At 39.1% G+C, this 23,353-nt stretch overlaps 1 protein-coding gene across 1 annotated transcript in view; it reads right to left on the reverse strand.

Moving 5' to 3' along the window:
- Col4a6 (collagen type IV alpha 6 chain) overlaps nt 1–23,353 on the reverse strand; it is a 274,344-nt gene that overhangs the window by 52,297 nt on the left and 198,694 nt on the right. Inside the window, exons 4-12 of the mRNA XM_090326871.1 lie at nt 19,938–20,072; nt 18,849–18,893; nt 11,713–11,829; nt 9,308–9,376; nt 7,720–7,755; nt 4,256–4,318; nt 3,271–3,306; nt 3,048–3,089; nt 1,990–2,082 (exon numbers count right to left, since the gene is read on the reverse strand). Coding sequence (XP_090182997.1) covers nt 1,990–2,082; nt 3,048–3,089; nt 3,271–3,306; nt 4,256–4,318; nt 7,720–7,755; nt 9,308–9,376; nt 11,713–11,829; nt 18,849–18,893; nt 19,938–20,072 — 636 coding nt within the window. The remainder of the gene's footprint in view (nt 1–1,989; nt 2,083–3,047; nt 3,090–3,270; nt 3,307–4,255; nt 4,319–7,719; nt 7,756–9,307; nt 9,377–11,712; nt 11,830–18,848; nt 18,894–19,937; nt 20,073–23,353) is intronic.

The following is a 23,353-nucleotide window of genomic DNA, read 5'->3' on the forward strand; positions in this document are numbered from 1 at the left end:
CCTAATTTAGGGATCTGTGTCAAGGCTTATGAGTATTTAAAATATAATCTCAAGTGTATAGGCTAATTCAGAGGTAGAAGCTTCCAGTAGAAGCTGTTTAGTGTTATTTCCTATAGAAAATAGAGGTTGCCAGGGAAGTCAATGGCTTGGGGAAAAATGTAACAACTACAATTTGAATAGGGACACCCAACATTCTAAAATGTCTTTCCCTGATATATAAGCCTTGGAAAAGCTTTCTAAGCTTTGACAATGATTGGAGAGAGGCACAATCTCCCATGCTCCCAGACTTCCCAAATCACTAATTAATTTTCTGGGAAACCTAGAGGGGCCTGAAGCTCTTATTTACACAAAGACAATATGAAGAAGTTAGATTAAGTAATTTTGACTGCCTGGGCCCCTTAGCCAGGAGAACAAAATCACAAAAGTTAGAAGAAAATTGGGAAGGAAGGAAAAGAAGTTACTGAAAGATATGTATAAATTGTAACAGAATACACTGAAATACAACCCTGTATACAACACACACTCCAAAAGACAGATTATAAAGTATCTCAGACAAATCTATCTATAGCTTAAGACATGGTAGTCTAGATCAGGCGAATTAATATATCTACTGCCATTTAGCCACAGTATATATTATATTTAGGATCAAATCTTTTTTTCATATATATTTTATTGTAGTTAATAGAAGGGTTACATTATATTTGCCAGATAGAAAGTGCATTACTTCACAAACATTGATACCCTGTCTCATGTCTTGGTCCCCATTTCCCTCCCCCCACCCCCACCCCTCATCTTGTTTTCCTCCCTTCCCTATCCGACTTCAAATAACCAAATACACACACACACACACACACACACACACACACACACACACACACAATATATCAGATAATAAGGTGAAATACTGTAACAATATGAGATAACCAAAGGACAGCAAAAGGAATGAGAGATAACATAGTACATTAAGGACAACAATGACTCATTATATTGCTTTTGTTTCTATATCCTGGAGGTCCTTTCATTTAGTATCATTCTATATGGCCTTATGAATCTAGCTTTTGTTCTATTGTAAGTCTGCTAGGAGAGCGCAAGGTTTCTACTGATTATGACAAATGAGGGAAACCATTGAGCCTATGTTCCTTTGAGTCTGGCTTACTTCACTTAATATGATTTTTTCTAAGTTCAAGTCTTTTTTCTTTTCCAGAGTGTGTGTGTGTGTGAGTGTGTGTGTGTGCGCGCATGTGGTGTTGAGGATGGAACTTATGGGTATTATTACTATTATTATTATTATTATTATTTGCCGGTCCTGGGGCTTGAACTTAAGAGCCTAGGCATTTTCCTTGGGCTTTCTTAACCTAATGCTCTGCCAGTTGAGCCACAGCACTACTTCTGGCTTTTTCTGTGTATGTGGTACCGAGGAATTGAACCCAGGGCTTCATGCATGCTAGGCAAGCACTCTACCACTAGGTCATGCTCCTGGCCCCCAAGGTTTTATTTACGTTATACAAGTGCTCTACTGTTTAACTAAACATTAAATCCTTAAGTTCAGATTTTGAAAGCTTAATGTTTTTGACAAGACATTTGAAAAGGAACCATTTATATCTCATCAGTTTTATCACAATGCTTTGGGGACAACTTAGGTAATGAGAGATTTTGGAGTTAGGAGGAAAAAGCAAACACATAGTTAATGCTTGTTTTAAGTTATTTGGCATATCAAAAATTGAATATGCAAGACTGAAACAGAAAATAGCACTTACACAAGTACTCAGAAATACAGGCACACTCACACCTCCACACCAGAAAACAGATTCAGGAATTTTAGAAAGCTTTTCATGAGGGACAAAACAAAAACAACTTTTATCATCACTTCCAAGCAAATATCCATTATCCAAAACTTTGTATTCTTTCAGTTTAGTTGAGTTATTAGAGATGATTGCAGTATTGATTTAAAAAAGATTATTTTTTTTTGCTATTTTAAATGTTTACTACCTTGGATCCTTTCTTCCCTTTGGGGAATCCCATGAATTCTAGCTCCCCTGTAGATGGCGGTGGTCCTGCAGGACCCGGGAGACCAACATCCCCCTGAAAAATCAAAGAGAATATTAAACGAAAGATAAAGCATGTAACAGACCATTTCTTTCAGAGGGTAGGTTTATCCTATGGAAAAGGAATTACCAAATTAAATAAGTTGACACATACATTCTCATGTACTTTAGCCCCTTCACTCCTATGGAGAACGAATGAAACTCTCACTGACAAGGAATTGAGGAAAACTCGCAGCCTGACCTAATGCATTTTGTACTATAATGCTAAAGGGAAGAAGCAAGCTTGATCAAAGGAAATCATAGGTTCATGGTTATCATAATCATGTATAAAAGGATATTTATAAGAGCAAAGCAAAATTTGAACAGAGTGAATGGCTACCTCTTAGCAATAATGATCAGGCTCTAATTTGTCCAATCTTTCCCAAGAACACAAGCAGAGACAGTGAAGTGTGTTGGGACATTGGAGCTGGAGATGCTCCTTCACATGACAGCACAATCTCATGATGTAGTCATAAAGTTCTTAGCCATACCTGGTGGCTCCCAAATCACTATAGTCTGTGTATTGGGAATAAGGAAAGGAGAAAAGTATAACAGAATGGAGATGAGGTTAGGAAGAGAGACACTGGAACAGAGAGAGAGGAGAGGGACAAGAATAGGAGGACTGGTAGCTATAAGTAAGGAAACAGAGAAGGGGACAGAATATATAAAGCAGTTGGAAAGTAATAAGATGGAAGAAAGAGAAGGAATACACAAAAAGGACTATCTAGTAAGACCCATACATTGTACAGATAGGAAACAGATATGATAGTATTTTGAAAGGAAAAGAACCACGAAGTGTATTATATAGTATATACATGAAGACCTCAAGATGCACTATAGGGCACCAATATGGGATGGGGAATGTATTTCCTAAGGCAAAGAACCAAATTCCTATATACAAAACAAAGATGTGTGTTAACAAATACATACAAGCAAGCACCATAGTTTGTGAGATTTATTTACCTTGACTCCTTTTTCTCCTTGAAAACCTAACCCCATATTTCCCTGGGGCATACAAATGTAGGAAAGAAAAGGAAAATTAATTACTACTAGGCGCTGAGATCTTACATTGCAATGTAATATTTTTTAAAACCAGGAAGTACATTCAACCAAACCAGTATCATTGTGGAGAAACCAGAGTGCTTAGCAGCAGGAGACAAAATGCCCCCAAACATAGTCTACTTACATCAGGCCCAGGAAGGCCAGGTGGGCCTGGAGGACCCTAGATTTAAAAATAGAAAGTAAAGAGTTAATATGTGTCACTTTCAATTAACAATATTGGTATGTTGGCAGAGTCACTGGGGATATGCCTCTCTCACTGCCTTGTAAAACTTAGTTTTGATATAGCAGATTGTTGCTGCTCCTTCTTGCTTCTTTATCTCTCCTTTGAAATACCCCACATTGATCTGATAATCATATGCACGCTAAGGTAAGTGAAGCCATTATGTGTCATGTCTTCCAACAGGCTACATATTTGAACTGTATTTTTTTTTGATCTCTTCTTTTTTGGTATTTTAAAACAATAACTTGATGAAGCCAAACCAAAAGAATAAGTGGTAGAATTTCATTCATTGGAGAGAACCAATTTGGTGCAGAGATTTCCTGGAGCCACAGAGTTGACCAGCTTTGTTATTCTAATGCTAGGTATAGGTTCAGGTCTAAGAAGAATATTGAGGTTTCCTTAGTACTCAGAGAGCATGATGGTTGTATGATAAATTATCACTGTCTGTCATGCAGATGGGGGCAAGTGATATGTTAGATATCTGATGTCCCTTGGCTATACTTTTAGCTAGACCAGGAGGCACAGATTGGTGATCAGGCTTTGTAATCCTATCTACTCAGGGGGCCGAGATTTGAGGATCATAGTTCAAAGCTAGCCCAGGCATGAAAGACCATGACACTCTTATCTCCAATTAACTACCAGAAGTGGTGTTGTGGCTCAAGTGGCCGAGTGCTAACCTCGAGCTGACAAGCTCAGGGACAGCACCCAGGCCCAGAGTTTAAGCCCCATGACTGAAGACAACCAATAGCTCCTAGCAAGAACATGTTTTCAAGAATAGCAGTAGTTTTTCTCCAACAGAGCCAAAATGATATAAGATTACATTTACCCCATGATCTGCTGAAACAATTAGCCATATGAATACAGCCATCATGTATTAAGCTGGTCTTACTTGTAATCCTGGTGGTCCCATGGATCCTTTACCTCCAGAAAATCCAGATGGTCCTTGTGGGCCCTAGAGAGGCACGATTTTTTTTAAATCAAACTCACAATGAAAGACAGCTTCTCAATAAAAGTAAAAAAATAAGGTTTCAACCAAATTCCTAATGTCGAAAAACCTGGAGTGGTTCCAGGCATCCATCAATGTAAGAACTGATGAATTGTAATATACCCATCTAGTGGAATAATACTCAATAATAAAGACCAAATTATTGATAACTGAAACACTGTGTGCAAATCTCCAAAGCACTTAATAAACTGAGAGAAGCTAAAGCCAAAAGGCTACATATTATATTATTGTATGTATATGAAGTTCTAAAATAAGCAAAACCTATAATGGAGAAAAATTAGAATGATGAGATGGGGTAGAGGGCAGGGATGGGATGGTAAGGGGCAGAAGGGAATTCTCTGAGGTGATGGTTATGTTTTATACTCTAATGGAGAGTTGGGTTACAGAGGAGTATTCATTTGTCAGAATTCTGTGAATGTATATTTAAGACTTAAGGATTTCATTGTAAATTTTATATATGAGGGGACAATGAAGACAAATATTGAAGTTTAACAGTAGGTATGCTATCATACTTAGGGGTAAGTCTGTAATATACTTTAAAATGCCTCAGAAATAGGATGAATGGAAGTATATACAGGATACTTAGCTAGATAGAAAAAAGATAAAGCAAATATAATGAAATATTAATGGTATGGATGATCACTGCAAAATGTGTTCAACTTTGCTCTGTATTCAAATATTCTCTATTGAAGTGTTGTAATAAAGTGTAACAGTTATTCAGCATCAGATAAAGTAGATGTCAAGCCATAAATGATTACTACAGATAAAGTGAGGGAATTTCATAATGACAAATAGGTCAACTCATGAGGATGTGTCCGCACCTAAAGGCTGATCCTTAAAATACATGAAGCAAAAAGTGATGTAACTGCAAGGAGAAATAGACAAACTCACAATTATAGCTGGAGATGAACACATCTCCCCCTCAGTTATTAATAGAAGTAAAAAATAAAAAGTCAGGTCCACTGATGATCTCAACAACATTGTCAACTACCTTGAACCAATGGATCATTTAGCTCATTAGCCCTACCAACAGCTGAATACATATTCTCTCCAAGTAGAATACACAACATTCACAAAAGGTCCACCACGTGCTAGGTCAGAAAATAAAGCTCTACAAATGGAACAGCATTGAACATGAAAGTGTGCCCTTCTGATTTGAACAGGATCAATTTAGAAACCAATAGTATACAAAAAGTAGCTGGAACATTGCCAAATCATTGGGAATGAAATGAAACATTCAGATCAGATAGGAAGATGGGAAATGTTTAGAACTGAGTAACACTTTTACTAAAGCAAGACAATGAAATCAAGAGAAAGCTAGTCTGGAGAAATTTAAGGCCCAGTGCTAATGGCCCTTAAAGGGCAAAGGTTGCATGTACCTACTAAGTAAGGGGTGGACAAGGGTAAAAGATGTTAGAAATTAGACAGGAAAAAGGAAGGAGTAAAAAGACTCCAGGAATGAATAAAGGCATAAACACTGCTTTGAGACCTCTGGTCTCCCTATTGACCACAAATCTCTGTTCAGTCACCACACATTCTTTGCTCAAATCTAAGTCCTTTCTATATTATGCTTGTGTAAAAAAGATAAAAAAAAACCCTCTGTATCTTTGTGGGCAGAGAATAGTATCCCTAAAAGAAGCTATGCACCAAATACAGTGGGTGTTATTCTCTAATTTTAATGAACATAACTTTTAAGCCAATTTTGTTTAGCTCCAGGGGACCTATATGTACTTGGTCTTTAGTCATCTTTGTTTTTGTGTGGGCTTGCCTAAAGCCTCCTCCTAATATAAGCAAGTCTGAACACCATCCATAGATCTCCAAGTCTTTTTCTTAGATGCAAGTCTTCCTCTTTCTCTAATCTTCATTGGAATTCTTAGACAATATCCTACCATTAACTTTTTTTTAATATCCCTGTGGGCAGGGATGAAATTAAGCTATACTGCCTCAGGGATCACTTACTTGTTGATAGTAAGTGCTCAGTATTTATTAAGGACTGCGAAAAAAAAGAAAGGAAAGCAAGAAGGAAGGAACAAATATAGGAAAGAAGAAAGAAGAGGAAATTCTTAGGCTACTTCAGAAGCAAATGATAAGAATGTGGAATCAATGAAAATAAAAGCTCTTGTCAGTAGCCTTTTGATGAACCATTATCAAGAATCTCTAAAAGGAATTTCTATATGGAAAACCTTTGAAAGAGGCGTGTTTACTTCTGTTTTATCTGTGGCATTGAACACAAGTTAAAAACTTAGATGATTGCTGAAAGGCAGAGTGCTTTCCTAATACTTTTTGGAGAGTAAGTTTGTTTTTCATGGAAACTGTAATTCAAAAAAATAAATAAATGGGGCTGTCATTTTAGCCTAGGGGTAGAGTGCTTACCTCGCATGCATGAAGACCCGGGTTCAATTTCTCGGAACCACATACATAGAAAAAGTCAGAAGTGGTGCTATGGCTCAAGTAATAGAGCTCTAGCCTTGGGAAAGCCCAAGAGTAGTGCTCAAGTCCTGAGTTCAAGCCCCAGGACTGGCAAAAATGGGAAAATTATTACATTGCTTATGTCAAGTCTCTCTTACATAGTAGAGTCTATGTCCCGGTGCCTATATTATTCATTTCACTTCATCTCATCACCAGTGCACTTATCATTTCATACTTTCCCACAGAGAAGTAAATGTAGTACAGTAAAGTCTTTTGAGAAAGGGAGGGGAGGGAAGAAACACATTCCCATAATTTTTGTTACAATGTAACATTATATTTACTTAAATTTATTATTAGTTCTGGTTGTTAATCTCTTATATGCCTAATTTGTAAATTAAATTTTCTCACAGGAATGAATAGACAACAAAAAGCACAGTCTGTTTAGGGTTCTACATTATTTGCTGTTTCAGGGAATCCCTGTGCATCTATTTTTTCCATATATTTTTATTGTAATTAATAGAAGGGTTACATTATATTCACCAGTAGAAGGTGCATTGCTTCACATACATTGATACCCTTTCTCATGTCTTGGTCCCCATTTCCCTCCCCCACCCCCACCCCTCATCTTGTTTTCCCCCCCTTCCCTATCCGATTTCGAATGCATATATCCAATATTCCTGTGCATCTTTGAACACACTCTTTACTGATACGTGGAATTACTGTATGAAGATCCCTGGCATGAAGTCTGAAAGCCAGCCTGTTATACAACTTGAGGTAAACAGTTCATCTCATTTAGAAAATGTGAATAGCATGAGCTACTTTACCTCAACTCTCTAGATTTTACTTAAGAAGGTCTAAGACCCTTGAACACCACAGAAAATGAAAAGGCACTGTCAGTGAATACTGACTATTGAAATCTTAACTTATAAACAACTCACACTGATTCCATCTAGGCCTGGCAGCCCAGCATCTCCCTGTAAAACACATAAATACAGGATATTGAAGAGATTAATGAATTAACCTTACAATATTTCAGACAAGTAACTTAATATTCATAGTATAAAAACACATTGCTGCAACTTGGGCCTTTCTCTGTCAAGGTCTTAGGTGTCAAGTACTGTATAAATTGGACATATCTAACTATTTACTTTTTTCCCTATGGAAATTCTTGACTGTAGAATACAAAGATTATAGCCTTGGCTGAACAGGTTTTCACATTCTTCTTGGATTAATTAATTTTCACCTTTGCTAGAGTCTTATCAATTAGAAACTGCATCTGGAGGCTGGTGATTTGCCTGCTACCTTCCCCTGTGCCTTCATCCCCAGACATTCTGTGCCCCTATGTATACAATGCAAATCAGACATTTCAAGAGAAAAATCAACAGAGCATCCAGTCCCTGATTACGTTTTAATTACTTTGCAGCATTTTAAGTCGCTGTATGAATATATAATATAACCGTCTTGTGGAATTTGCTATGTTCCACTGGAGCCAGGGTCTCTTTGAATTTTGGCAAAATCATTTAATCAATGTTAAAGACAATGATAGGTTTTGACACCTGCTAGTCTTACCCCCCATTTGGGTTACAGCCCCAAATTAGCTCTTTGTAGCATGGGAGGAACCATATCTGAGGGTAAGCTTTTCTGTAAGGTCATGTGGCTATGAACAAGACCTCAATACATCCCTATTTTTTTAGATCCTTAACATTAACAACATGATTCTAATCATCATGAGGTCATTGTGCTATGGCATTTATAGTTAAGATAGCAAATCTTGAATGTTCTCTAGTTGTTCAGTTATTTCCATCACTGGCTTTAGAGCCATTTTTTCAATATTCCTGGTTTTGTGCATTGTTGGAAGACAGAAAAGTACCATAAACTACCTAACAAATTTTCGTTCTTTTTCCTTTTGATATTGGACATATAGATTCCCTTGTGCTACCAGGAAAATGTTGGCCTCCTTTTCTAGTCTTCAGATAAATCATTTGAGGCCAGGGGTTACTGAAGCCCCACAAGAATATAAAGCAATGTGAACCGAAAGCATAGTCACAATAATATAGAAGGCAAGATGGAAGTTTGCAGTTAGCTTCAGATTAACTGGGCAAGTTTTTACAGATATCCAGGGGCCCAGGTAGAGTGATGGGTACTGTACAGGAGCAGAAAATAGAGAAGCCAGGAGCCTGGTGTACTAGCTATATGGACATGAGCAGAGACATACATGAATCCAAACCAAGGTATAGAGACATTAAGGATTCTAGAGAAAAAAAACCATCTGTCTCTAGGAAGTATCTTGATTTCAGCAAGCTGTTTGCTGATGTGTTTCTTAATTTTAGTCGAAATCTCATGAAAAACAAAAACTTGACCGTATAGTTGCAAACATTCCTGTTAGTGTTTCTACCACAAAAATCCCCCATTATTTTAAATCCAGTTTAGTTTGCTCCAAAAGTAGAGAAACAGATGCTAGTTCTAGATGCTAGTTCTTAGAAAACCCATCTTAGAGCCAACTTTGCCTGCCTTAGAAGCTCTTACCTCTATTCCTGTGAAATTGCCTTGAGGAAGAGCAGGTTCACCTTTTGAACCTTTATGACCAGCCAGGCCCTGCATAAAGCAAGAGAAACTTAGGAATAAATGTGCACACACATGCTTTTGTTAACAGTATGATCTAATGTTGTTACAAGATTTCAAAATTATATAGCTTACTCAGTGGCAGAATTGGCTAAAGGGAAAAGCCTGACCCTTGAACAAGTGCTGTGTCTCAAATTTGAGTTCTACTCTCCTACCTCTAAGACAGAGGTCTGTAAAGGGATGAAGTTAAGATAGCAGAGGACCTTATACCTATTTGGAGCCCTGCTTTGAACAAACACCTATAATTTCTAAGCTTTACTTCTCTACTTTTCACCTCACAGTTATAAGCCATTGATACTTTGTTGAGGATGAAGGTCAGCAAATTTTTTTTTCTGTGAAGAGCTATAGATTAAAAAACATGTTAGCTTTGTGGATCCCATATGAAACAAAAGCCATATAATGAATGATTGTTGTCCTTAATGTACTATGTTATCTTTCATCTCCTTTGCTGTCTCTTGGGTATCTCATATTGTTACAGTATCTCACTTTGTTATCTGATATATTGAATTTATTTGTATTTGGTTACTTGAAATTTGATAGAGAAGGGGGGAAAACCAAGTCGGGGGGTGGGTGGTGGGTAGGGGGGAGGGTGATGGATACCAAGACATGTGAAAGGGTATCAATGTATATGAATTAATGCACCTTCTATCTGGCAAATATCATGTAACCCCTTTATTAATTACAATAAAAAATTATTAAAAAAATTAAAATAAAAAAAGATATTTTTAAAGTGTAAAAGTAGGCCATAGGCCCTATACCAAGTCTCTGTGTGGGCCAGTTTGTGGGTCCTTAGTCTAAAAGATATGTGTAAGATCATCTTTATCCTGTGCTCCTATCATGCAGCTTAAGCTCCAACACTTGTGAAGAAGCTGGTGTCACACCATTAACATGGAAAATAGTTAAATATACTCAGGTGTAGTCTGTTACCTAACTGGCCAATATCTTCCACGGTGTGTCCTCTTGGGGAAAGTCAATGTTTTTGTCTCTAAGGGGATATCAGGATTAGTAGTGGGGTAGGAATAAGCTTTGGGGATTGAATTATATTGACTGACTGAATGATGGATTGATCCCTTTAGTATAGGTATAATAAAACAACAGAACAACCGTAGAAGCAGCAATCATTGTCTATTATCCCATCATGTTGTGATCACTATTCTTTTTTTAAAAGAAGCTTCAAGGAGCTAACTGAATGGATATTCAATGGGAGATTAAGGGGTAGCTTAGTGAAATACATGCCTCCATTTCTATTGGAGCTTAGGGTGAGGTTAGGGTCAGGGTTAGGTTCCTATCTGTTGTCAGTCAGGGGATGTTCCTTACCTTAGCACCTCTACTTTTGGGCTTGACAGCAGAATTACATGGCTTTACTGGAGTCCCACTTCTACCACTGAAGTATTATGCTCCCTTGTTCTATTGCCATGGCAACAGGAGGTCTTTATGACTCAAATAGATTTTTCCATATTAGGTATGTGCATTTTCCTACACCCTTCCTTTGTTGTATATTGATTTGTTCCTTAGGTATGAAGGTTCTGTATGCTAACCTGGAACTTGTACTTTGTCTATTTGTCTATGTGTCTCATTTTTTTCACAAATATACCCATACCAACAACTTGGTCCCTGAAGGCAAGGATACTGCTATTCCAGTGAAATTCCAATTAATTCATGTAACTGACCAATCTAATTGATGGCTTGATTTCTAGGTGAAAAATCTCACATAGGAACACTAAGCAATTCAGATTATTTCAACAATTCAGATGATTTCTAGGTGAAAATCTCACATAGGAACACTAAACAATTCAGATGATTATTAATTCAGATTAATTCAGTTTGTTTTAATTTTTAAAATCCTTCAGCCATTTCAAAACTAAATAACCATGAGAGATCTTTTAGATTAAACAATCTGAGTCTTATCTGGATAAATGAAATGAAAGTGGTGACATTTTGGTCAAGTCAATAAATACCTTTTCAACTCTCTAACAAAGGGTAACTATGTGGTGTTGGGGTGGGTAACACTGTGAATACAGTATTTCTTTTTATCTTTTCTTTTCTTTCGCTTTTGTTTTTGCTGGTGCTGGGCTTGGATGCAAGGCGTGGGAACTCTTGCTGGACCTGTTTGTATTCAAGGCTAGTGCTCTACCACTCAAGCCCCAGAGCCACTTCTGACTTTTGCCATTCTGTACTAACAGCACAGATTCCTCACTTGGGGTAAGGGGCTACAGCTTTCCATAGATACCCCAAAACAAACAAACAAAAAACACATCTGGAGGTAAGCAATGCTATGTGAATTAAAGTGCAAGGATTTGGTAACATACAGGTGGTCCTAGAATCCCAGGATAACCATCACGGCCTGGAAATCCAACAGCTCCTTGAGTTCCATTACAGCCATCTAAGCCAGGTGGACCTCTGGGGCCTGGCTGTCCAGGGTGGCCCTATTAAAAGAGAAAAGGATCAAGTAAGTCACAGAACTGTCAGCTAATCTGGAGAAAACACATCAATAATGAGAAAAACCAAACATGTTGCTAAACTCTCATTCCTTATTCACTTCTATTTTGCTGTGCCAATGCTAGAGCTTGAACTCAGGACAAACATATTGGTCCTTAGCTATTTCATTCAAGCCTGGCACTCCTACCACTTGAGCCACAGCTCTTTTTGAAGCAGTTAATTGGAGATAAGGGTCTCATGGACTTTACTGAAGGCCCAGCCCTTATCTACTTCTTTACCTCCATCACAAACGCTATCAAATATTTCCTTTGTATTTAGCTGTATGTGTCAAATAACAGCCTAAAGCTCTCACAAGGATTGATGCTTTCATAGTATCTAAGCTGGAGCTAAAGAGATGGAGCACGAACAAATAGGACACATGAGGTAATACAAATTCTTCCCTGGGCACAATGAAGTACTAAAATGGAATTTAGTTGCTTGGCAGCTGAACTACTACCAAAAAACAATCATGCTAAGGCCTTCGGATACCTCGGGCTAGAAAGATTCTGGGAAGCCTGGCATGACTTCTCCTTTGGAAGGTCTGCATGGGAGCAGATACTAAATATTGGCCATGAGAACATAAACAATTTCCACAACACCTTCTCTCCTGAAAATAAAAGTCTTGAAAGAATCATACTTTCAATCTCAGGTTGTTACAACCACATATGATGTTATTTCTTCTTTTAGGAACTATCTTCTTTTCTTTTCACATAATTCCTACTGAAACAGTTGATTTTTTTTCCAGGGGGAATTAGTAGGCATTCTTGTTTTTACTTTAAAAAATTATATTGTTGTTATCAAGTATTTGTATAAAGGGGTTGCAATTCCATGTCAGGTTACAAGTACAATGCTTCCTACCAATATCAGCCCTTCTATTGATTTCTCCCATCCCCCTCTTGTCCCTACCCAAAAGTTACATAGCTGATTATTTTTACCAGTTCTGGGGGTTGAACCCAGGGTCTGTGTACTGTCCTTGAGCTTTTAAAGGCTACAGCACCACTTCCGACTTTTTCTATATATGTGGTACCGAGGAATTGACAGGCAAGCACTCTACCACTAGGCCACACTCCTGGGCCCACATAGCTCATTTTTTACATTTAATACAATACTGCATTTTTTCATAGTAATCATTGTTTTTTTTTTCTTTTTTTGTTGGCTGTGGGGCTTGAATTCAAGGCCTGGGCACTGTCCCTGAGCATGTTTATGCTCAAGTCTAGTGCTCTACCACTTGAGCCACAGTACCATTTGTGGTTTTCTGAGTAGTTCATTGGAGATAAGTCTCATGCACTTTCCTGCCTGGGCTGGCTTTCAATTGCAATTCTCAGATCTTAGCCTCCTGAGTAGCTAGGATTACCAAATGTGAGCCATGGGTGCCTGGCAATAAGCATTTTTATATAGCTCACCTGAATTTAAAAAATTTCCCAACATTGGACTTTTTGGTACATATACTTCTCTTTTTTTTGCCAGTCCTGTGCTTGAGCTCAGGGTGTGAGCACTGTCCTTGGACTTTCTCAAGGCTAGAGCTCTACCACTTGAGCCTCAGCACCACTTCTCTTTTTTAAAAAGAAATTTATATGCATATATTTATATAGTTGTATATACACCAAAAGCCAGTTATGTCTTGGCCGTGGAAAAAGGAGATGACCCAAAAGGTCAGAAAATTTTAATAGGTCAATGAAAGGTAGATTCCTAATCACTCTAAATAGTTTTTGAAAAGCCTGGTGTATAGTTAAAGCTTTGGGGAATATGCCATATTCAGAAATGAATTTTTCAGGTTCTTTCTTATCTGTGGAAATAAACAATTCATGAGTTTGGAATTGCTCATTCTTCTGAGTACCACAATTAAATCACATGCTATCCCACTCCATCCCACTTGTGATGTAAATCATTCCTTTGCCCAGTATATTTATTCTTCCCACTTCTTTAGTCATTTCACTTAGTCATTTTGGTTACCAGATCAGTTTTCTAAGTGGTATCACAGTGTGTGTGTGTGTGTGTGTGTGTGTGTGTGTGTGTGTGTGTGTGTATGTGTGTGTGTGTGTGTAAGAGAGAGAGAGAGAGAGAGAGAGAGAGAGAGAGAGACAGACAGACAGACAGACAGACAGACAGACAGAGAGAGGGAGAGAGAGAGAGAGAATGATCATAAAGGTTTCATTGGGTAGCCTAGGTTGGCCTAGAACTCACAAGCTCACAGTCTTCCAGCTTCAACATCACATGTAGTGGGATTTATAGGTATGTATTATCATGCTCAAACTCACTCTTCATTTTACTTAATACTGGCCCCAAATAACAAAAGTGTTGACACTGGCAGTTCACATATGATGAAGAAAAGCTGTAGAGTACTTACTTTAAATGAAAAGGAGAAAATTATGAATCAGTACCAATAAATTTGTGCTATTTTATAACTCATCTCAACCTGCAAAAATTATGACCACATTATTGATAAGTGCTTAGTTTTGATGATAAAGGCATAAGTGCTATCCATGGTTTCAAGGATCTAATGGGAGATCTTGGAATGGATCTACCATGTATATTTACAGCAGCTAGAATGAATATTAACACAAAAGTGTTAGTCTACACTATTAGGCTCATGAAATGCTCAATATAAAAAGCTTCCTGGACACTGTAAATCTGTACTCTAGCCTCCACAGCCTGACATGATGATTTTTGTGTATGTGTAGGCTGATCCTGGGGCTTGATCTCAGGGCCTGTACTCTGTTCCTAACTTTATTTGCCCAAGGCCAGTGCTCTACCACTTGGACCACAGTTCTACTTCTGGCTTTTTCTGGTGCTTAATTGGAGAGAAGAGTTTAATGGGCTTTCCCACCTGGTCTGAGTTTGAACTATGATCCTCAGATCTCAGCCACTTGAATAGCTAGAATTACAGGTATGAGCCACCAGCGTCCAGCTCAGATGATGATTTTTAATTGTTCTTGGCAAACTAAAATGTCTAACTAGAGTCTCTGATTCTTTACTACCAACTGAGGTCGTTACTATTGCTTGCCCATAAGACTCTGGACCTGTGCCTTTGATGGCTGATGGCTATACAATGTACTCCATGTAGTCCACAATCTCCTTTCCCTCTATCTCCCCGTTGAATTTTTCTAGTGGGAGACAGATTGGGATGGAGAAAGAGCACAGGTTATTTAATACCCTCCATGCCCTCCCTCTTTGGCTGCATTTTGGACAGAAGTCACAGTCATCTCTCAGCTGGTAGTGGGAATAAGTTAAGACAATAGACTAAATCACTACTAGGCACTTTCCTTCCTGTTGGGGACCTTAGTTCTGTTTGACTCCAAAGCCTTTGTCTGAACTTTTACTCTTTTGTATCTACATATTTTACTTGGGCTCAAACCCCTAATATACTCTTCCAAACTCTTGGTATCTTCTACCAGCCAGATTCTGGGGTTATGTTTACATGTTACTACTTTAGTAGAATTTTCTGTAATTAATCTTTGACCTTTGACTTAGACCTGCCTGTTCTTTGTCATCCACTAATACTATGGGGTAGTAGCTAATGCATGTTTTAAGCTAGTCAGATTTATGCTCCAAATCTGACTTTGTCATTTCTCAACTACAGCCTCAGTTCCCTTATCTGTAAAATGGAGATTAAAAATACCTTCCTTATATTATAACACTACAATGTTAATGCTATTGACATTAAGTATGAATAATAAGTACTGCAATAGGTTATGGTCTATATCAAGTGAGATTAGACTTACTGAGAGCTAAATAAATGCTAAGTCCTCTCCTAGGTAAATCAGCAAGAATAATCCACCATAGAATTTCTAGTATTTTGTCCCTTCCTGGTTGTAACTAATAATTTTACAAATGGATTTAACAGATGTCCAAGAGAGTTTACCCCTTTGATGGAGGAAACCATGGTTTTATAAAGTCACAGGGAATAAGCATACAGGCTACTGAGGGTCTGCTATGTTCCAGGAGTGCTGTGTTCCTATAACACAGTCCCAAAGAGAAAGTTTCCATTTAGGGAGTAGCATGTATGCACTTTGAAGATATAAGTTTAGTATGCTTATTTACAAGGCTCTAGTCAGGGATATGTTTGTGATTGTCTCTGTGGAAAAAAAATTAAACATAAATTGCAAAGGACAATTTGAAAACCTCTGCTCCCAACTTATTTGAAATAAAAAAATTGATAAGCATGCTTTTCTTCTTATGGATGCCAAGAGCCCCAGCTTACATCTGGACTAGGAATAAAAGCTCACACACAATCCTGCCATCCCTAGTCTCTGTAGCTATGTAACATACTAACCAATAGCCTTATTTGTTCATTCTCTCCACTTGTTGCTATTGCCCCTTGGTGCAAAGACTTGGATTCTCATTAAATGACCATTTTTTCCCTTGTGTTAAAATTATCCACCTGAGAGCAAGAAGAATAGGGTTTTGGGATCCAAACCAGTGCCAGATATGTTAATGATTAGCTAATATTAAGAGGAGAGCCATATCTATGTGGTGATCTAGTTCAGTAAAATATGTCAGAGAAGCTGTTGGTTTCAGCCCAAGTGCTTAATGTGTGTTGCTGAAAGTTGAACAGATTTAGTGGTACAACAGATTCTATGATGTTCGTGTTTTCCTCCGTCTGAGGGAGTCCTGTCAATATCAGAACTTTGGCTTTTATGGTTTTAGAGGGACTCAGTACCTCAATTAGTTTTAGGTTTCCTAATATCTGTTCCTACTATTCTGTCAGGGGTCTTTGTGGCTTTTGGGAAGAGCAGAATATATATAATCTATGCTTCTTAGCAGTGGGATGAGACTCATGTAATACAGACAGCCAGTAGGTAATTAGGAGTTTACAGCATGTGACATAGATACTGAGGACTCCTGTGATCTTTGAGATGAAAGGAAAACGTAAGCACCAAACACATAGTACTCCACATGTATTTGTTAAATAGCTGGAAGCGAGAGAAAGAATAAAGGAGAAGGGTTTCATTGAATAATGAGGCTCAGTGTCTGAAGCTAGAGCAATTAAATGTTAAAAACAGAAACAAACAAGCAAAATAACTCAAACCCCAATAACCACAAACAACTCTTAGTCAGGGGAAGAGCCAGGGAGTAGAGGTGTTTATTTAGGAGCAATGAGCTTATGTGGAGGATTCTGGACAGCTGCAATTCTTTCCCCTAAGGAATGAAGCTCTAGAGACAAATGATCAATTTCAACTCATGCTATCTCTAGGATTCTCTTGGCTCTCTTAGAGGAAAGTTGGCGGCAGAAGAGTCCAGCTGGACTTAAAGACAGGTTCCAGCTCAAAATTGGAAATACCTCAGGCCACATTGGATTCATCTGCTTCCAGTTTCCATCAGACATCACAGGCATAGTAACATCTCTGAAGCCTCCCACATTTCTGGCCAGGTCCGAACCAGAGGAGAAACAGGAGAAATGACAACAGTTGCCTCTGGTTTGCTGATTTCCCTTGCCCTCAGTTCCCAAAAGATACATGCTCTTGGATTCTCTGAGTAAAGTAGCCATGGAGACATAGTTATAAGAAAACTCCACAGTATGCTATAAAAGTGTGGCCATTGTTACGGTGTTTTGCCACTGGCCTATTTCTGGGCATTTTTCAGATTCTGCAGCTGAATAAAACACAGCAATCTGACAGCTGACTTGATACATGTAACGAAACTAGGTATGTGTGCCTTCTATTCTCTACTAAATGCTGAAAGACAATGGATCTTGGGTCTGGGACTTATTAAACCACGGTTTAATAAAGGTCTGTAGAATCCATTAGAAGAATCATAAAGGTACCCTCTAGAGCCTCTAGAACCTCTTTTATGTGGAAGAACGCTCCTTTTTTCATGTTCTTCTTTTTTTGCCAGTCCTGGGGTTTGAACTCAGGGCCTGGACACTGTCCTTGAGCTTTCTCAAGGTAGCTTGAGTCACAGAGCCATTTCTGGCCTTTTCTGTGTATGTGGTATCAAGCAATTGAAGCCATGGATTCATCCATGCCAGGCAAGCACTCTACCACTAGGCCATGCTCCCGGCCCCCCTGCTCTTCTTGATGAGCTTCCCCACAAGATTCTGGCCTTCTCTTAAATAAGATAGAAAGACACTGATACAGACAAACACAACCCAGACTAAGATTGAATATAGACAGATGTGGCAAGGGACAAATCCAAGAACAGATAAGGTTCAAACTATTATCTTTTCAAAGGCCAGTGGAATGTTCCAATAGAATCTCCAGTTAAGTGAAGACATAGGATGAAAATGGAGACATGAAGGGATTCGCCTGAGTGGAATGGGAACAGGATATGTCAGGAAGCTCCAACTTCCCCATTTATCTCCAGCAAAACAAAGGGGCATAGGATTAGTGAAAAGGGCTGAATCTAAGCAATCTTTGGTAGTTGCTTGTAAAGTGAAGGGGAATTCACTCGGAAATAAAGTAAAGCTGAAAAGAACAAATTACTGCAAGCAAAGGTGCCAAGATATCACTGAAGTTTTATTTTGCTATCAAACATTGTGTCTTTATATATATATATACATATATAATGAATTTACACACAAACAAATATATGTATTTCCTATAATAAATATATGTGTGTGCCAACATGGTTATGTCTATGTACCTTCTAGCCAATCCGGGGACCAAGACATGTGGAAGGGTATCAATGTATGTGAATTAATGCACCTTCTATCTGGCAAATATCATGTAACTCTTTCATTAAATACAATAAAAAATATTTTAAAAAAGCTCCTTTCAACCCATAAAGCTTAACTCAGGCACAGGTCTTAACAATTTCTTATGAATGTGCATGTCACCACATTCTTAACCATGGCATAGGCCTCAGTCATAGTCTTACTATGCATAACCACAGCTCCTGAAATCTACCTACACCACATCTCAATACTTGACCCTGAGCATGCTTTCATGATGCAGGATAGAGCAAAAGTGCCTAAGATTTGAGGCAGAAACTAGAGAGTGATTTAAAAATGCTCTGTAAACATACTCACCGAAATCCCATTGATGCCAAGAAAGCCAGGAACTCCCATAGGACCCTAGAAAATGAGGAAGGAAGAGGTACATAAGGGATCATCTAATTGATGTTTATCAGAGCCATTATGCTTGATTATTGTGAAATGACAGAAGTTGCTAAGGAGTTCTTTGTATCTCCATCTCCACATTACTCCTTACTCCAGATCTAAATGATAACTTCCTTCTACCTAATTTTTAGACATGTCTGTATTTGGTGCTGAGTTATTAGGCATTGTCAATCTTAAAATTAAACTCAATACCACATACTACATTGATATCTAGACAAAATTAAGAGGGCTTTGACTGGTCTATCCAGGATTTCTCTACCCAGGCTGTTCCATTTGTTCAGGTCCCTTAGCCAAGAAATCCTTCTAACACAGGGACCCAGGAGGAGTTCCTGCTTGTCCTTGATTAGCAGTTTTAGTTGCCTGCCAGAGAATTACTCAAACAAGCCAGATCACATCCTCCTTCAGGCACCAGGGACACCACAGCCTCTTGATACTACAAAGCTTGCCTCCTACAGCCTCTTGATCCTCTTGTTTGTCAGTACAATCCCTGCATAGCCTTACATGGTATGTCGTGTCCTCCCTTGAGGTGTGACATATGTGTGACTAATAAAGTGCTATTAACTTCGTCAGCCCTGTATACCTTCAGTCATCTTTATAATCTTAGTGTGGGAATCTTGCCTTCATCAAAGGGTGAACGGGAAGTGATTAAAATAGACAGGGAGCATAAACTGAACTGTAGTACACTCTCCTTTCTTTATATTTGTGACCAAGATTGCTTTCAAGTCTCTTTTCATGGATTCTTGATCATTGGACTTTGGATTCATGCCCTGTTGAAACCCACGTGGTTTCTCATGAGTGAGTTCACTCATTTAGCAAGTAGCTAACTTTATACATATTCTCTTGGTACAAGAGACTTCAGGGATGATCCATCAGCAGCAAGTCAATCATTCCATCTCAAGATATCAGCCCTTAATCAGCATGTTCAGTAACAATATTATTTTCAAAATGAGTAGGAGCAAGAAAGACAACCTCTGGCTTTTGTATGGTGGTATAGCTTACCTTGTCTCCTTTGGGGCCATATGATCCCAGACGGCCTGGGGAGCCCCTTGCTCCTTTCAATCCTGATAACCCAGGAGGACCAGAAAATCCTTCAGGACCTGTTGGACCTTGAATCCCTATTGCTCCAGGGTGTCCCTAAGATAGAAAGAGCGCGACTAGTCAATAGGGAATTTAACATCAGCATTACTAGTCAATAGGGAATTTAACATCAGCATTTTGCATTTTTCATGCACAAAGAACAGCCACTACTTCACTAAATCATTTTGGCTTAGAGATCTGTGTAATGGGCCGGGAGTTTGGCCTAGTGGTAGAGTGCTTGCCTAGCATCCACAAAGACCCGGGTTCAATTCTTCAGTACCACATATGTAGCAAAAAGCCAGAAGTGGTGCTGTGGCTCAAGTGGTAGAGCCTTAGCCTTGAGAAAATCCAGGGACAGTGCTCAGGCCCTGAGCCCAAGCCCAGGACTGGCAAAAAGAAAAAAAAAGAGATCTGTGTAATATGCAAAAGTTTAAGACCTGGATCAGAGAAGACTATTTTAGGGGCTGCTAAGCTTATTTGGATAGAACACATTTTATAAGCACATTTAATAAGATTCATGTGCACCAAGCTCCTTCAACTTTGTATTTCTTAGGAGATTAGCTGTTCAGGCTGGATAGTATTGTCTCCTTTCTAGTTAATGCCAGGCTATCCATCAGATTGTCAAAGTAGTGAAAGAACAGAATACTAGAGAACGCTATGGCATTTTATAACTCTTTTCCAAATACCCAACCACATACTTGCAGTGAAGTTCAGAGACAGGATGCTCCTAAAGAATACTGCCCCAGGGCGTCAGAGACGGTAGAACCCAGAAACACATGAGCTGACCAACCTGTTGGAATTCATCTTTGTTGGCTGATCCCAGCCTGGCAACAGATGCTCACAAAGTAGACACACACACACACACACACACACACACACACACACACACACACACACACACGCACCCTGCACCCCTCCCATGACTGTTTCCTTGTTCTTCTTTCTGATCCCAATTTCCGTCCTTCTTCCCTATTGGTATAAAGTTAAAATGTGGAAAATACAAGAAGCCTGGGAGTATCTATTAAGTATCAATTATGATAGCAAGGGGGAACAGCCTGAAGATTTTGAATACCTTGCTTATAAAATGTCTGAAATAATTATGTCTGGGAATTCTGTCTGACATTTTAAAGCAGAGACTGAGAATTAACCCCAGTGGGTGCAACACAGGCAGGCTGGACTATCATTTAGAACAAATCCCAGTAGGGACTGAATTTTCTTGGCAGAAAATGAAAACCATTAGTAATCTGCATTACTTCCCTGTGAACATACCGTATCAGGTAGAAAGCCTATTTTCATAAATGCTTCCCATCCTGATATCTCAGCCCCTTTATTGTCTGTAATTCCCTACAAATCTGTCAAAACTCTGAAAAAGCCCATTAAACATGGCCTTTCCTATTCACCATCAAGTTCTATTTTTTAAAAGGCTGAAAAGAGGACAGATGCCTTCTGCAGTGGCTACACTCACATACTGGAGAAGCGAATGGCTACCAGCTGTGCCGTCCTTTGGAGTATAATTTTCAGTGTCAATCAGACCCAGGAAGACCTAGGACTCTTGCAAAGAAGTAACAGACATTTTGTAGAGGTAGGTGCAATTATCTGGCACAGTGTTTACCATTCAACCTTTCCCAATACCCACCATGCAGAATCCAGACTGTTTACCAGCTGAGTCCTGGTAATGTTGGGTGAGAGGTGAGCATTTTGGTTTCAGGTTCCAACCTCCTAACATTGGATTTTGTTCATAATAATTATAATTTTCACAAGATTGCCATGTGTGTATAAAACTAAGGAGAAAAAGTAATATTTTTATTGCTGGAGTATTATTAAGAATGAGTAAGGAAGTTAAAAATGTGGTTTAGAGGGCTGGTAGAGTGCTTGCCTAGCATGCAGGAAGTCCCGGGTTCGATTCCTCGGTACCACATACATAGAAAAGAAGCTGAAATCTGTGCTGTGGCTCAAGGGTACAGCTCTAGCCTTGAGAAAACCCAAGGACAGTGCTCAGGCCCTGAGTTCAAGCCCCACAACTGGCAAAAAATGTGGTTTAGGTTTGAAGACAAATGTACCCCATACTATAATAGACATACAAAACTGGCACTAAGCCTAAGCATGTGAGCCCACGGAGGAAGGATTAGCCAGAAAGGGCTGCATAATGGTAACACTTGATCTGTGATTGGGGGAGTCATGGTCACTTGGGAAGGTGAAGAAATCCAGAGCTGGGAAGGGCCTGGAAAGCCAGACAGGCAAGGTTAAATCTGGGGAAATGGCTGAGAAGAAAGTAGTGTTCAAGCATGTAAGTCTTCAAGGAGTGTGTGTGTGTGTGTGTGTGTGTGTGTGTCTGTATGCCTGTGTGTGTGTGTGTGTGTGTGTGTGTGTCAGAGGAGGAGGCAAGGGCAGTTTGCCTGAGGCTGGAACAAGGGAGGCAGATAAGAACCAGCTGTCGGAGAGGGGCCTTGCTTGCTGGGAGGATATGGGCAGGATGGGCTTGCCAAGGCCATGTTATTGCTAGTAGAGACAATCCAGTCAGGGAACCAAATGTTTGACCCAAATCTGAGCCCTGCCAAAAATCTTGCATCAAAGGAGGGAAAGGGAAAACCAGATGAATAGCTAAACAAGATAGTAGGTTGGGGTGTGGTTGAATTCCCATCCTGCTTACCCTATTCCAGGGCCTCGAGTATTGTCCAATGCTGGATACATGGCCTGTCATCATCCATGTCTCCTCTCTTGCCTTGGTGAACATAAGCTTAGCCGTAAGTTAGAACAAGTAGACAGGCATGAACTTAAGGAAACTCTGAGTCCAACTAGCACATGCAGGGCTCTGTGGCCTAGTTCTTTTCCCTTGGCTGGATGAGCAAGCCAATTTAGCTGATTTCTCTGTTCCAGCCAAAATGCTGAGATCAATAAGTCTCCTAGGGAACTTAAGATTTCTTTGTAAATTCCAACACTTTCCTAAAAGGGTATTTGGGAAGTCCTCTCTAAGAGAAACATGGACTGCTAGGCCAGTCTTATATTTAGGATTGTGAGCATGCTTGTAAATCTTGCTGTAAATCTTCAGACTGACTTCAGGGCAGAAACAGGGTCTGGAGAATGTCTTGAGGCTTCTAAGGTGTGCTAGGCTTTCCTGGACCCTATTGACATAGCATATATGACAAGCAGCCTTCCCTTCATTGAAGTCCTTTCACATAGTGGCACAGAGTAGAATGCATAAATGAAGGTGGCAAGTAAAGAAATGAGGCCATCTCTAGATACCTTATTCTGGGCTTTTAGGTGTCTGCTATCGTTTTCTTATCTTCGATGCACATGATTTTCGTCTTAAGACCCAGTGTACTGCTGAAACTTAATTT

The sequence above is a fragment of the Megascapheus bottae genome, chromosome X (genome assembly GCF_031878675.1).
Source record: "Megascapheus bottae isolate mThoBot1 chromosome X, mThoBot2.hap1, whole genome shotgun sequence".
In the NCBI taxonomy this organism is placed as follows: domain Eukaryota; kingdom Metazoa; phylum Chordata; class Mammalia; order Rodentia; family Geomyidae; genus Megascapheus; species Megascapheus bottae.